Source organism: Bos mutus, chromosome 22 (genome assembly GCF_027580195.1).
Source record: "Bos mutus isolate GX-2022 chromosome 22, NWIPB_WYAK_1.1, whole genome shotgun sequence".
NCBI lineage: Eukaryota > Metazoa > Chordata > Mammalia > Artiodactyla > Bovidae > Bos > Bos mutus.
Window position 1 is genome coordinate 67,934,144 of NC_091638.1, and position 13,451 is coordinate 67,947,594.

Consider the following 13,451-nt stretch of genomic DNA (forward strand, 5'->3'; position numbering starts at 1 on the left):
TCCTTAGTTTAAGCAACCACCTTGCCCACTGGGGCTGCAACTACAGCCACCTCCCTGGCCATATCTTCCCTGTAGGGCTCTGACACCCACATCTCATCACCCTCCTTTTGAACATCTACCCACCACATCACCAGACCCCCGTTTTCTGCAGACTCACAGCCAGAGAGTAACCAGAGCCTTCCACCCTGCTGTGAGGGATCCTCACTACAGTCCACCAGGTGAGAGCTGGGACCCAGTGCTGGGAACCCCAGTGCCCCCATTCACAGCCCTTTCTGATTCAGCTCCATCCTCCTCTACCCTGGGTCCCTGCAAAAGCCAATTCCAGTCCAGTAGGCCCCCAACTGGTCCTACCCAGGATACCCTTGACTTCTCTATCTTGTGAACAGGACAGTAAACCTCTGCAACTCACATTACCTCCTCCTGATCCCGACCCTGTTTCTCAGAGCCTGGCTCATCCTGCCAAAGCCTAAGTCGGTGGCTTGGGTCTCAGCAGGGCTGGACAAGGCATGTGATGCTGGGCAAGTCAGTGCCCTGTCTGGGCCTCAGGTCCTGAAAACAGAGTTTAGACACAATCCAAATTTGGACCCGCTGATGGACCTGCTACTCATGGGAAAGAGCCCAGCCTGGTGAGGAACAAGGGGTCAGACGCTGGTGAGGAGGAAAGTGAGTTGGAGACATGGAAACATCTCCCAGGCAGCTAAGGCAGAGAAGCTCCTACCTCTGGAACTGGGCCCTGCAAGATCTGGCCAGGTGACAGGAGTGCCAGGCTTGGGGGCTCAGTGTCTGCAGAGAGGAGAGGACTTCCTGTACCGGGGTCAGGGCCTTTAAAGGGGGGCGTGGCCAGCACCTTCCCTCCCCTGCCCAGCAGGTCCACTCTCTGCCTCTGATCTCAGCCCCTTGGGTTTGGTTGCAGGGAAAGGGCCTGGCTCCTACAGTTAAGCAGAATCGGTACAGAGTGTGGCGACTTGCTTCCCAACAGACCAAATAAATGTTTGTGGGACAGAAAACAAGGAATGGCCTAGCCTCAGAGAACCCCCCAGTTTGTGGCAGCCCAACTCTGAACCAATGTCCCCAGGGCTTCCCTAACCAGTCCCGGGAGCTTGGCCGGAGCCTATGGGAGCAAAACCCCTTCCCCCATCACGTCGTGCACACATGTGTAGACACAAAGAGCAGTGGCTTCTTTATTCCCTGAAGTCCCCTTTTCTCCACAGAATATTTACAAATGGGTGGGGTGAGGGCAACTGTGTCACCGAATAATGGGCCGGGGAGTGGGGCAGTGCTAAGACGCGCCTCGCGCAGGGAGAGTTCCTGAGGAGTTTGTGCGGCCCAGGGGCCCTGAGCAGCCGGGCAGTTCCAGCAAATGGGCAGCCAGGCTGAGGCCCGCCTGACGGCTCAGGCCAGGTCGGTGGCCAGGGAGCCCAGCTGCTTGGAGGCCAAGAGCAGGCGGGTGGCCGCACTCTCCGACTCGGCCTGCAGCCGCCGGTTGTTGTGCCGCAGGCTCCGCACCTCCTCCTCCAGGGCCGCCCTGTCTGCCTTCTCCTGCGGGGGCGAGAGTGGGGGGAGGCAGGAGTCAGGGTGGCTGGGCCCCCAGCCCCGCTCCCAGGGCACCCGTGAGTCCCCGCGACCCGCGGCCGCCGTGTCACCTTCTGCAGGTCGTCCTGCAGCTTCCTGAGCATGGACTCCAGGTGAGAGACCTTCTCGGACAGGCTGCTGGGTTCTGGCCTGGGGACATGGAAGTCAGGACTCAGGGGGACCGGGGCTGGGGGCGGCACCACGGGCTGGTACCCAGACCCACCCGTGTGAGAGGGGCCCAACCCCCATCTTCTGACTCAGGTGTACAGAGCTTCCCTCTACTGCGTGGGCATGAACACTGGGCACAGGGTGAGGGTAAGTCGGTGGAAGGCTTACTCAGCATCAGACTTCGGAGTTCCCTTGGCATCTCCACTCTCGAGGATGGGCTGTCCTGTGGGAACAGAGGGACCGTCGGGGCACGTAAAGGGAGAGAGCCCCACTCTGGCTCCCGCACCCCTGATTCCCACCCCCTACCCCCGGAGCACCCTGGTGGCCTCACCCTCCCGGGAGAGCGACTCCAGGATGGTGTTGCAAGTGGAGGCGATCTCCGAGATGGACTGCCACTCGTCTTCCAGGGTCTCGCTGCCCGCCTCAGACATGACTGTGGGCAGCGAGGCTGGGCTCAGCCAGGGAAGCGCAGGCCAGGCCCCCTCCCACTCTGCTCCTAGACCCCCACACCACCCTTGCTCCAGACTCACTTTTGCTGATAGAGTTCCTCAGAGACAAAGTTCGTGGCAAAAAGGAGGCCCTCAGCTCGGGGGCCGGTTCGTCCTTGTCCTCAAAGCCACCGGGGCTGCCTGGCCCGTCCTGGGGGGCGGAAGTGGGTATAGATGGGGGATGCCCATCATGACCACTGTGCCCACCCCTGCTTGTGGGGCTCCAGAGCCTTGCTTCTGCTCACCTGAGTCAGGGGTGTCTCCCTACCCTCACTGGGTGCTGCCGGCTTGGCTGTGGTGGCGAGGAGGAGGTCTGGGGTGGTGTTGGGCAGGACTGGGGCCTCATCGGACAGGGAGCTGCGAGGGCAGGGACGGCTCAGCACTGGGAGCTGTGCCCGCCTGTGGCCCCTGCTTGCAGAGGCCTCCTGGGGTGCAGGAGAGGGGAGGCCGAGGGGTACCTGCTGGGTGACGGCGGGTTCTGGCTGTGCAGGAACTCGGTCCTCTCCTCCACCAGGTCCCCAGGCCCTGGAGGACCACCGCTGTCATTCAGGCACACTTGCAGCAGCTGCTTCGTGTCGGGCAGTAGGGCCTCGGCAGGGGCCTCATCCTGCACCGGCTCTGCAGCCCCCCGCCGGCTAGGCTCCTGCAGAGACAGTGTGTACAGCTCCGAGAAGCTCCTGCGGGGGGGAAGAGGGGGTCAGGCGGAGTGTCCAGCACCACCAGCCCCACTCCCAGCTGTGCCGGAGACTCGCTTCCAGGAGGAGAGCACGCCCAGCTGCCTAACAACAGTGAAAGCAGCCTGCCTGGCCGCTGGCCATCGTTCCCGCGGGCATGTGTGTGCGTGTGTGCTCCGTCACTTCAGTCACGTCTGCCTCTTTGTGACCCCATGGGCTGTAGCCCACCAGGTTCCTCTGTCGATGGGACCTCAGTTCAAATCACAGGGCTGCCCGCGTGTATCCTGAGCAAATCACTCTGTATGTCAACTTCTCCAACTGTGAAATGGAGATGATTCTACTGATCTCTTGGCTTGCTGTGAAGGTTTAAATAACGTGGGAAAACCACTCAGCGTAGAGATCCACAAAGTACTGCCTGGGCACAAATCCAGCCTCTTGGCTTTTTTTCTGTTTTAGCAGATGTGCCTGTTTCTGGAGTACTGAATACTAAGGATAGGTTTTTATGATCTTGAATGGTTAGGGAAAAAAAAAACACAAAAAGAATGTATCGATGGCATGTTAAAGTCATATCAAATTCAAACGTCAGAGTCCACACTCATCATTTACGTGACATCTGTGGATGCTTCTGAGCACCTGTGAGAGAGTTGAGCACCTGCAGCAGGGACCAGATAGCCCAGAAAACCTGAAATATTTTCCGTCTCTCTCTTTACAGGAGAAGCCAGCATGTCTCTACTTTAAAGTAGCAGATAGTCAGTCAATAGTATGTGTGAGGGTGTCTTTGAGAAAGCTAGGCGGGGCTGCAGTACGATCTTTCCCGCAGTGAAGACAGTGCTTAGTTGGCTTCCTTCTACCCATAAGGAACGTGCCGTTCAGAGAAATTAAATAAGGGACGTGGGGTTCTCTAAGGGAAAAGCCTCCACGCAAGGTTCCTGTCGCCAGTGGGACACAGTAAGCATAAGCTAAGCAACGCGGTGGCCAAGCTGCCCGGTCCTCCCACCGCCCTGAGTCCCGGCACCCTGACCTGCGGGGCCGGCCGCTGTCGTCGGGGGGCAGGACGGTGACGCAGACCTTGGGCGCCGAGCGCAGCAGCTGGGCAGCGGCCTCGGGGCCGAGGCTGGGCAGCGTCTCGCCGCACACGCGCAGCAGGCGCGCCCCAGGCCGCAGCCCCGTTGTCTCGGCGAACGTGAAGCGCTCCACGTGCGTGATGAAGCCGGCGGCGTCCACCTCGAAGCCCAGGCGGCCTTGGCCGTCGCGGGGCAGCGCTAGCTCGCGGGTCTCGCAGCCCCGACTCACCAGCTGGGGCGGGGCGGGGCGTGAGCGGCGCTGCGCGCGGCCCCAGCGCCAGCCCCGGGACGTCCCAGGTCACACGGACCCTTTCCCACCCCCACCCCCCGGGAAGGGCATTAGCAACCACCCCGCGGAAGAGGGCTTGGGGACCCGCAGTTACAGCTCTGCCAGGCTCCGGGACTGGGTGTGCCCCGGCCACTCTGACTCTCCCTTTCGCAGGAGAGGCGGCGGAAACGAGGGGTCCCAAAGCAGGCTCCTCCCTGCCGCGCCCCAAACTTAATCCCGCGCCTCACCTGCAGGCGCGCCACGACCTCGCCAACGGCTTGGCCAGGGGGCCCGTCGAACCGCAGCGTGATCGCCTCCCCGCGGCCGTAGTACAGGTCAAGCCGCTGCTCGGAGAAGGTCCAGGCCAGCACGTCGCGACATGAGCAGTTGAAGACTACCCGGCCATCGCGCGGCGCCACCAACACCAGCGCCTCGGCCGAGATGCCCAGCAGGCAGGGCACCTCGGCGCCGTCGGAACTGCCTGCCTCGGCTCCGGCCGCGCCCCGCGCCCCAGGCGCCGCGCGCACGCCCCACACCAGCGCGCCTGCCGCCTGCAGCTCAGCGCCTGGGCCCCGGGGGGCTGCCCGCCGTCTCCCGCCCAGGGAAGGCAGGCCAAAGCGCGACGCAGAGTCCAGCGACGTGGTGGTCACCTCGTTGGTGGCCAGGTCCTGCAGGTACTGCTGGCGTGTGCGCGTGGCCATGGCGTGGAACTGGCGTGCGTGGCCCGCCGCCTGTTCGCCATTGAGCGCCTTGGCCAGCAGGAGGGCCCGGAAGTCAGCGTTGGCCGCGAAGGGACCTCCGCCAGGCGGCAGAGCTGGCCCGAAGGCCGGCGTGTCCTGGGTGCGGCTCACGGCCACCCTATGGGGAGGGAGGCCGTAGTCAGGGGTAAAAGGAAGGTCCAAGAAGAGGCACCTTTGGCAGAACTGGAACCCTGGGGTGCCCACCTGTAGGAGGTGTGCGGAGTGCAGGGCGCCTCCGCCCGCACCACTAGGAATATGTGCTGGAAGTGTGAGCGGATGGTGGTGGGGCAGAAGGGCTTGCTGCCCGGTTCCTGGAACACGATGGTCACAATGTCGTTGCCGATGTGGCGCTTCCGCAGGAGCTGGGGGTCAGGAGGAGGGGCATGTGAACAGGGCTTCCCCATGTCCCTGCTCATTCAAGCCAGGCAGCGCCTGGGCACCCGTGGCCCCCACCGGCCCCCCAGTGCAGGCCTGGGGTGTCTGTCTTTGGGGAGTCACACTAGCTGGGAGGGAGAAGCTGGGGGTCAGCAGAGCTCAGGCCAAGGTCCCCGCAGCACCCCTCCCTAGTTCCCCAGAGCCCCCGTCACACCTGCTGCTGGTTATTGGGGGTGTACGGCAGCATCGTGGATACGTGGAACATGATCTCATGGTCCTGGTACGTGGTGTAGAGGGAGTGCGTGCCTGTGGAATCCGCTGTGGCCGGGGAGTTGGGGACACCGCGGGAAAGCAAGGGGAATCTGGGTGGCTTGGACCTGCCGTCCCTGCCCACAGGCTGGAGCCTCTGTCCTCCCCAGCCAGCAGGTGGACAACTCCTTCCCACCACCAGCCAAGGTCTAGGCCACGGGCTCCAAGGGCCTCAGCCTTGACTGCTCCCCTTTCCCCTCCCCGCCACCACAGGATTCAGCCTGGGGTTGGGATGCTGAAACAGAATGAAGACAGAAATGAGAAACGATCTGCTAAGAGAGGCAGGGGCGGATGTCCCAGGAGAGGACAGATGTTGGCCTAGGCACCAGCATGTGCGGAGCAGCTGAGAGAGGAAGGCAGGAGGTCACCTCCCAGGAACCCCGGGACCTTTCCAACACAACAGGCTGGGGCTGGGCTAGGGCTGTGTTTGGTGGGAGGAGGTGGTGCCCACAAACCCCCATGGCCCAGCTCCGGCAGTAGGGCACCAGGGCTTTGGGGGACAGTCCCAGCCCCTCCTCCCAGCCTTCGCAACCCCCGATGCACGTCCTTAGCCTACCCGGAGAACTCTCCACCCCCGGCCCCAGCCCTAGGACAAGATGGGACAGAAAAGTGAGCAGGCAGCTAGTTCTTGGCAAGGCAGCCTGCCCTTCAGCACGGGTCTCCGCCCACCCCACCCCACCCTGACCCCCTGGGCCTCACTTTTGGTGTCCAGCTGGGCCCGGTAGCTCTCAAAGCCTTTGAGCCGCACCACGTCGCCCAGCAGGGTGAGGAACTGCATGAAGGCGGGTCCTGCCTCCTGGTTGTTGTACATCTCCTCCTCTGAGCCCTGGCCCGCCCGGCAGTACAAGATGCCCACCTTGCGCTGGAAGCTCAGCTGCAGAGGGGAGGGCACAGGCGGAAGGCTCAGGTCTCCGTCTCCCAGCAACACCCCGGGGGGCCTGGGGCATGGACGGGACACTGGCCTGGGGATCGGACTGCCTCTGCCCTCTCTAAGCCATGACCCTATCAAGTGGGTTCAGTCTCTCCTGCTCCGGGCGCTCAGGAGGGCAGAGGAGGGCAAGGTGGGAAGGAACAGAGAGGTGGCTGGTTCTCATGGGACCACAGAGGATGTGGTTCACGGAAAGGACCCTGCACAGAAGGTGCTCGATCCCAATCAGCGTCCACACAGTCATCCTCCTTAGCCCAAGGCCAGCCTGTCTTCCCCTCCCTGGAGTCCTAGGCACCTCGACCGCAGCCTCTGGAGCCCCGCACCACCTTTCACCCTTTGCTCCCAGCTCCTCTGGCTCCTTTGCATCTGGGCTTAACTGTGCACAGCTCAGGGCGCCCTGCCACCGTGCCAACGAGCCCAGGGCCCTCCAGCTCCTGCCTCCCTTCTTCACAGTAAGCCTGTCTACACTCACAGTCCCCACTTTCATCCCTCCTGACCCCTAGAGCCCCACACTTCCACCCCAACTTTTAAACCCCGAGCCCCTCTTAACAACCACAGGCATGGCCTCACCCTGGCATGCTCTCACCCTGGTTGGCACTTAGGACAACAGGAACTTCACTTGGCCTGTGACCCCAGGGACCACCCGCTTCGTGTCTGGGCCTCTTCTCCACTCCTGTTCTTTGCCCTCGGTGGCCAAAGCAGCCGTCTCCACGGACAACACCCCCATCTTGGCCTCCAGCGCAGCTCCTTTCCCAGCTGCAGCTGCATGGATGTCCTTCTAGCACCTGGCACCTCACCTCCTCCCTGTGACTCTTCCCTCCCACCCATCCTCCAGGGTCCCTGGCTCCACAAAAATACCACTCTCAGGGGCCAAGAAGGAGGGAATCTCAATACCCCCACCAGCCACTCTGTCCCTGGACTACCGCCTCTTCACCTCTGCCATCGTCACCACCAGGCCTGGCTTGGACAACCGCGACCGCCTTCAGCCTGGCCTCCAGTCCGGCCGCCACGCTGCAGCCAGAGGGCTGCTTGACCTCTCAGATCTTCCACAGCTTCACAGCGCCCTCGGGACCAAAGGCCAGCCTTTGCCACCCTGTCCCCACTAGCCCCACTCCAGCCACGCTGAACTGCCCACAGGGTCCTGATGCAACAGTTCTTAGTCTCTAAGCTTCACCCACGTTGTTCCTTCTGCCCAGAACATGCCTGCCCTTCCTGGTTTGAGCTCTTGCATTTCCTCCATGATGCTAACCTCCTGGCCAAGGAAGGTCATCAGCCCCACACTGGTGCCCCACAGAGCCCTCAGCATCCCCCTTTCACTATTATCTTACTCATCATTATCCATGATTCTCTGTGGGTCTCTCCCCCACCTGGCTGTGAGCTACTTGAGGACAGAACCTGGTCTAGACAAGTCTCCAGCATCCAGTCTGGAGCCTGGTACCAAGGGATGAGGAAATGTTTGTTGAGTGACTGACATTGAATGACCAAGGAGGAAAGTCAGGGCCAGTGGGTAGTAACTTTTGGCACAGGGGAGGGAAGGACTTCCAGCTGGCTTGGGTGGGCCCACAGTGGAAGGAGCAAGCAACCCAAACTAGCAGGAGACCCAGCAGGGCCTTGCAGGGCAAACTGACAAAGAATGAGAGGGACTTGCAAGAAGAGGGAGTGGCGATCAGACAGTGCTCCTCAGCTGACAGGCACATGGGAATTATCTCGGGATCTCTTCACGTGCAGGGCCTGAGTCAGTAGGTCTGGGTTAGGACCCAGAACCTGCCTTTCTAACAAGCCCCCAGGTGATGTGGATGCTGCTGTTCTTGAGAGGCAAGGTTCCAGATGACCTCTCATGCCCTCCTTTTGAAAAGCTAGCTCTTCTGGGGTCCCTGTCCAGCTCAAGATCAGGGTCAAGGCTGGGTGGCTGGGAGCTGGGCAGACTTGATTCAGACTAGGTTGAGCTCTAGGACGAGGGTGTGCCCTGCCCACTCACCACTTGCTCGTCCAGCGTGAGGTCAAGGCTGGGTGGCTGGGAGCTGGGCAGACTGGGTTCAGACCAGGTCTAGCTCTAGGACAGGAGTGCCCTGCCCACTCACCACTTGCTCGTCCAGCGTGAGCAGCGTGCGAGGCACCTTGGGTGAAGCTGAGCCCAGGCGCAGGCAGGTGGGGCTCAGCCGTGGGGCCACATGCTCTAGAAGCTTCCTCGGGGACAGGCCTCGGGGGGGCCCTGGTGGCAGCGCGTCCTCTGAGATGGTGCCTCGGAGGGTCCGGAGCTAAGGACAGGATGTAGGGGCACTCAGGATACATGCAGGCGGCTCCGGAGGCAGTCCGCAGCCTGGCTCCCATGACCCCGGCCCACCTGCGTGGTCCGCACGATGATGCGGTAGCTGTGCAGAGTGCCCCCTCCGCTGCTGTCCTTCTCCTCCCGCCGCAGGCTCACTGCCACCGGGCCCAGGGCCTCATCCAGGCCAAAGAAGTTCTGGTGTTCTGCCAGGAGCAGGAGGCAGATGACCAGCCTCGCCCCTCAGCAGTCCCACACTCGCTCAACCACACCCATCACCAAGTCCCCCTCCCAGGTCCCATCACACTAGCTCAGATCATCCCCTCCTCAGCCCCGCCCACCTTTTACCAAGCCAAACCCTGACTCCTGTCCGCACCTATTATATGCTTGGGCCCTAAGCCTTGCCCGTATATCTCGCCCCGGATCCAGAGGGCCATGCCTCCCTGCTCCAAAGCCTAGATAGATCCTGCATGGCCTTGCCCAGCATGCCCATATTCTTCCCCAGAATATCCGGGGCTCTCCCGTGTGAACACTGATGATGACAAAGTGCCCAGGTGCAGGGGTTCAGATTTCAGCTCCCAGCAACAGCCCTAGGAAATCCCTCCCCAGCCCAGAGGAGTACGATGAACCCAACAGAGGCAGAGGAACATGTCTGGGTGTGAGGGGAGGCCTGGCTTGGCTGCAAGGAGGTGGTTACAGCTGGGCAGCCTTGACCCAGAGACAGAGCCTGACGCTTTACATAGCCAGGGATTCGACAGAAAGGACAGCGCGCTGCAGGTGACCCTTACCTTTGCCATAGAAGTACTTGCGGTAGTAGCCGGCGCCGAGGTCTGCGTGCTCCAGGCTGTAGGCGGAGGTTCGGTTCTGCGGCTCCTCCAAGACGGACACGGCCGCGTTGGGCAGTGACGGGGGCACAGGTGGAGACACTGGTCCCCCCAGGCCCAGCTCGCCTTCGCCCCCGAGCTCGCTCACAAAGCCAGGCGCCTCGAGCAGCAAGTCCGAGCTAGCAGTCTGGTCCTGAGCCGCGGCGGGGGTCCCAGAGCTGGCCTCCGCCTGCGCCCCCGGTCCCCGGGGCCTCGGAGACCAGTCAAAGAGCAGGCTCTGCACGTCGTAGTGGGCGAAGCAGCGGGGCTCAGGCACCGGCGGGAACTCAGGCTCCGGCTCCTCCGCCGGCAGCCCCAGTAGTGCCAGCGGGTCGGAGAAGAACCGGGCCGGGGGCGCGGCGGGGCGGCTGGCCTCCTCGTGGCTGTGGGCGCGGGCACGAGGGCTGGCCGGCGTCGGGGGCCGGGCCTCGCCTGCATCGCTGCCGCTGCGCACGAGCGGGCCCCGGGTCGGCCTGGGCTCGAAGGTGTGCGGCGTCAGCGGGGGCCGGGCCGGCTGGCGCAGCTTGCGGGCGAAGAGGTCATCGGTGGGCGCAGGGGCCGGGCCCCGCCGAGGGCTCCCCACGCCGCCGCCGGCCCACATGGGCGCGCCTCAGACCTGGGGACCTGGCTCTCCGGGTGCCGGGCCGCATTGGCGGGCGCGGGTGGTTGGTGCCCAGCCGGCAGGCCGGTTCCTGCCCTGAGGGAAGAGTGGGCTGCTGAGAGGGGCCTGGGGAGAAAACAGGAACCCAGCCCCCAGCCTGGTCCTCCCCACGCGGGTTGGCTTCCGGCCCCCTCCGCGACCATCAAAGCCGCTTCCGCTTTCCTGGCCACTTCCTCGTCTGCCTGGGGCTGAGGTTTCAGCCCCCTCCTCCAGCTCAGCGCAGGGCAGGGCCAGGGGCTGGGCTGTGGTTACCTTGGCCCTGAGGGTCTGGGAGCCCCGGGCCGCCCTGGGGCCGCCAGGCGTCCCCAGCTCCCACTCACACACCTTGGCTGTGATCTGGGCCCAGGGTGAGGGTCCCCACCAAGACGTGGCCCAACCAGACAGATGATTTGTCTCCGCTGGGACGGGAAACCCATGGGGCCACTAGTGTCTGGGTCCTGCCCACTTGACAAAGGGAGGACGTCCTGTCCCCAGAGACCTTCCTCCCTGCTCCTCCCACTTCCTCCAGGATCCCAGAGGAACTAAGCACCCAGCGGCTGGGTCTCAATGCCGTGGCCCTCAATGCCTCAATACCTCAAGGACGAAGGGGTTCCCAGGGGGCAGTGGCAGGTCAGCAGGGACAGCAGGAGGACTTCCTTCAGTGCAGGAAGTGGCCCCAGCTCTGGGCCCAGCCCCCTGCCCGGCCCCACATCCTGAGGAAGGTGCTGGGGTCACACCAGCTCAGTCATGGGACCTCGGTCACCCTAACCTGAAGGACAGGTCTGGGCTCACCCTCCTGCAGGCTTCTGTTGCCCTGCCTGGGGGGAAGGGAGGGAGTCTTGGTGACCAGGCCCCTCTGCTGGAACTGGGACCTATGGGGACTTCAGCCTACCTGGCCACATTGAGGCTGACAGGGCATTCTGAGCCCCACATGACAATCAAACCGAGGTCCCCATAAGGGACTGCTCTTGCCCAGAGCAACCCTGTATCAGCTAGGATCTGAACCTGGGCCTGTCAGTCTGCAGGGCCTAAGCGATGCTGTACTTCCCCACTCCGAGCTCTGTGTGAGTAGGTGTGGGGCAGGTGGGGGCTGGGCTAAGGCTTGAGTTCTCACAGGATGTATGAGTGAGACACCGAAGGCCCCAGGGACCTGCTAAGTGCGGAAACATGTCGAGACCAGGGGCAGGTGTAAAGAAAGGGTGGTGTGAGCACGTGAGGCGGCCACCCTCAGATGAACCCAGGATGGAGTGGGTGGCTGGGGCAGGGCTGTGGGTGACCCACTCGGGGTGCAGGCACCTGCTGGCGGGTTTTCATGCGTCAGCTAGGGCTGCCTGGGGCTGGGCTGGGGGGGGGCGCACACGCTCTGTACCCCTCAGCTAGAGCTCTAGAACCAAGCAAGGGCAGGCCTCCAAGAGCTCAGAGTACCTCCTCCCTTAGCTTCTTCTAGGACAAAGTTCTTGACACTGACCCTGAACCTCTGTTCTCTCATCTCCAAAATGGGGTTAATTAACCCTTCCTGTCCCTTCCCAACCCTGCCAGGAGATTGCAAGCAAAGGCAAATGAGCGAAGCTGGCCATGTGTTAAGCGTATGGTGGCAGATGCAGGCCCTGGCTCCATGGGCCAAGCTCTGGGGCCTGGGCTGTGGTGTGTGTGTGATGGGGTGGGAGGGGACATGAGGCAGGGGTCTGTGCAGGCTCCTGCTCCGTGCAGGTCGAGCTCTGTGTATCTGTGTGAACAGCTGGGGGCTGCTTCTTGCTCTGGCCCAGCGCTGGCTGGGCTCTGGCCCTGCCTTGAGGGGTGTTCTTGGGCTCTGCCCCCCACCCAGCAGCTTCACACAGGGTCCATTGAGGCCAGGACATTCCTTGCGGCCTGTGTCACTGGCGAGGAGGGGGCCGGCCCGCTCCCACAGATCCGGAAGGCCTGGCTGCCCCAGGAGGAGGCTCTGGACGCTTCCCAGCACATCTGGAGGTCATGACCCCATTTCTACTGCTAGGGGGCGCGACAGATGTTTCCTCCCAGGCCAGGCGCGGGACTGGGGGGCGGTGTGCAAAAGCTGGGTCGGAGGCCGCCCCGGGAGAAGGGGAGCCCCAGAACAGGGGGAGCCCGGCACACAGCCAGCACACAGCCAGCAGGCAGTCGGACAGTCGCCAGCTCCTCTGAGAGGAACCGGTAACCGCCGCATCCACTCACTCACCCGCCACAGGCCGGGTCGGGCTGTCCACGCAAAGGAGGTGGGGGCGGCACCAGTCAGAGGCAGGGGACTGGACGTGCTGACTCCGGACTAGAGCCCAGCGGGAGGTTGGGAGGGTGCAGGCGGCGAACTCGGCGAGGACCCCCTACCACCCACACACCACCCTGGCTGACCGGCAGGCCACCTCCTCCCCTGTCCCGCCCGACACAGTGCCGCCGCTCCCCGGCTCCCGCCAGTACCTCTGGGGCTCCCGCCGGGCCGCGTCCTCCGGCGCTGGGGTCCCGCTGCCTGCTCTCCAGCGGCGGCTCCAGGCGCCGGCTCCGCCTGGGGGGCGGGGCCACGCCGGGGGCGGGGCCGGGAGGAGGGGCGGGGCCGGCCCGGGAGTCCTCCGCGGCGGGAAGCGCAGCGGGAGGGGACTCGAGGCCTGGCCGCGGTCAGCGCGGAGCGCAGGCGGAGCGCCTGCCCTGAGCCAGGCCTGGCCCGGCAAGCTGTTTAACTGTGGGGCTTCCAGCCCTTGGCCGAGAAACCGGAACAAGTGTACCGGCCTTCCAAACCAACTTGGGGGCTAGACCGGGACGCCTAGTGTTGGGCTGCAGCCTGGGCACAGAGACCAAGTGCTCAGAAAATGCCACTATTCATGAGTACTTGTAAGCGCTGCTCTACACACGCAGTCTCGTGTATTCTTAAAAGCCCTTAGGTGTCATCTCTTATTTACAACTGGAGAAACTGAGGCTCAGAGAAAGGCTCTGGCAAGGGTCAGACTGATAATTGCAGGAACCTGCCATTGGAGCTAGAAATCTTTGAACATTTTGGCATGAGAAACAGAACTGCACACTTAAGGTCAAAGTTTAAAAAGGGAACAGGCTTGTGGCAAAGAGGATCCAGTCCTACTTGAGTCCCACTCT

At 63.1% G+C, this 13,451-nt stretch overlaps 1 protein-coding gene across 3 annotated transcripts; it reads right to left on the minus strand.

Annotated features, from left to right (window-relative positions):
• Nucleotides 1-1,157: 1,157 nt before the first annotated feature.
• On the minus strand, nt 1,158-12,883 carry SIPA1 (signal-induced proliferation-associated 1). Of its 3 annotated transcripts, none has more exons than XM_070359120.1 (16): nt 12,786-12,883; nt 9,641-10,412; nt 8,931-9,058; nt 8,668-8,844; nt 6,358-6,532; nt 5,564-5,667; nt 5,179-5,336; nt 4,483-5,092; nt 3,924-4,198; nt 2,687-2,905; nt 2,474-2,585; nt 2,271-2,379; nt 2,072-2,173; nt 1,909-1,963; nt 1,644-1,722; nt 1,158-1,539 (listed from the first exon to the last, which is right to left on the minus strand). In XM_070359120.1, the coding sequence occupies exons 2-16, from the start codon at nt 10,314-10,316 to the stop codon at nt 1,393-1,395; spliced, it is 3,126 nt and encodes a 1,041-aa protein (XP_070215221.1). In that variant the 5' UTR covers nt 10,317-10,412; nt 12,786-12,883; the 3' UTR covers nt 1,158-1,392. The 3 variants fall into 3 exon arrangements, with proteins under 3 accessions (XP_070215221.1, XP_070215222.1, XP_070215223.1); XM_070359121.1 differs by lacking the exon at nt 12,786-12,883 and adding an exon at nt 12,550-12,699; XM_070359122.1 differs by lacking the exon at nt 12,786-12,883 and adding an exon at nt 10,701-10,818.
• Between the last annotated feature and the right edge of the window lie 568 nt (nt 12,884-13,451).

Excerpts from the sequence above, each read along its gene's own strand:
- SIPA1 (XM_070359120.1), bottom strand. The coding sequence starts at position 10,316 with ATGTGGGCCGGCGGCGGCGTGGGGAGCCCTCGGCGGGGCCCGGCCCCT. Across the intron at positions 9,059-9,640 it reads CAAGTACTTCTATGGCAAAG|AACACCAGAACTTCTTTGGC; the intron begins GTAAGGGTCACC and ends TGCTCCTGGCAG. Across the intron at positions 6,533-8,667 it reads TCACGCTGGACGAGCAAGTG|CTGAGCTTCCAGCGCAAGGT; the intron begins GTGAGTGGGCAG and ends TCCCCTCTGCAG.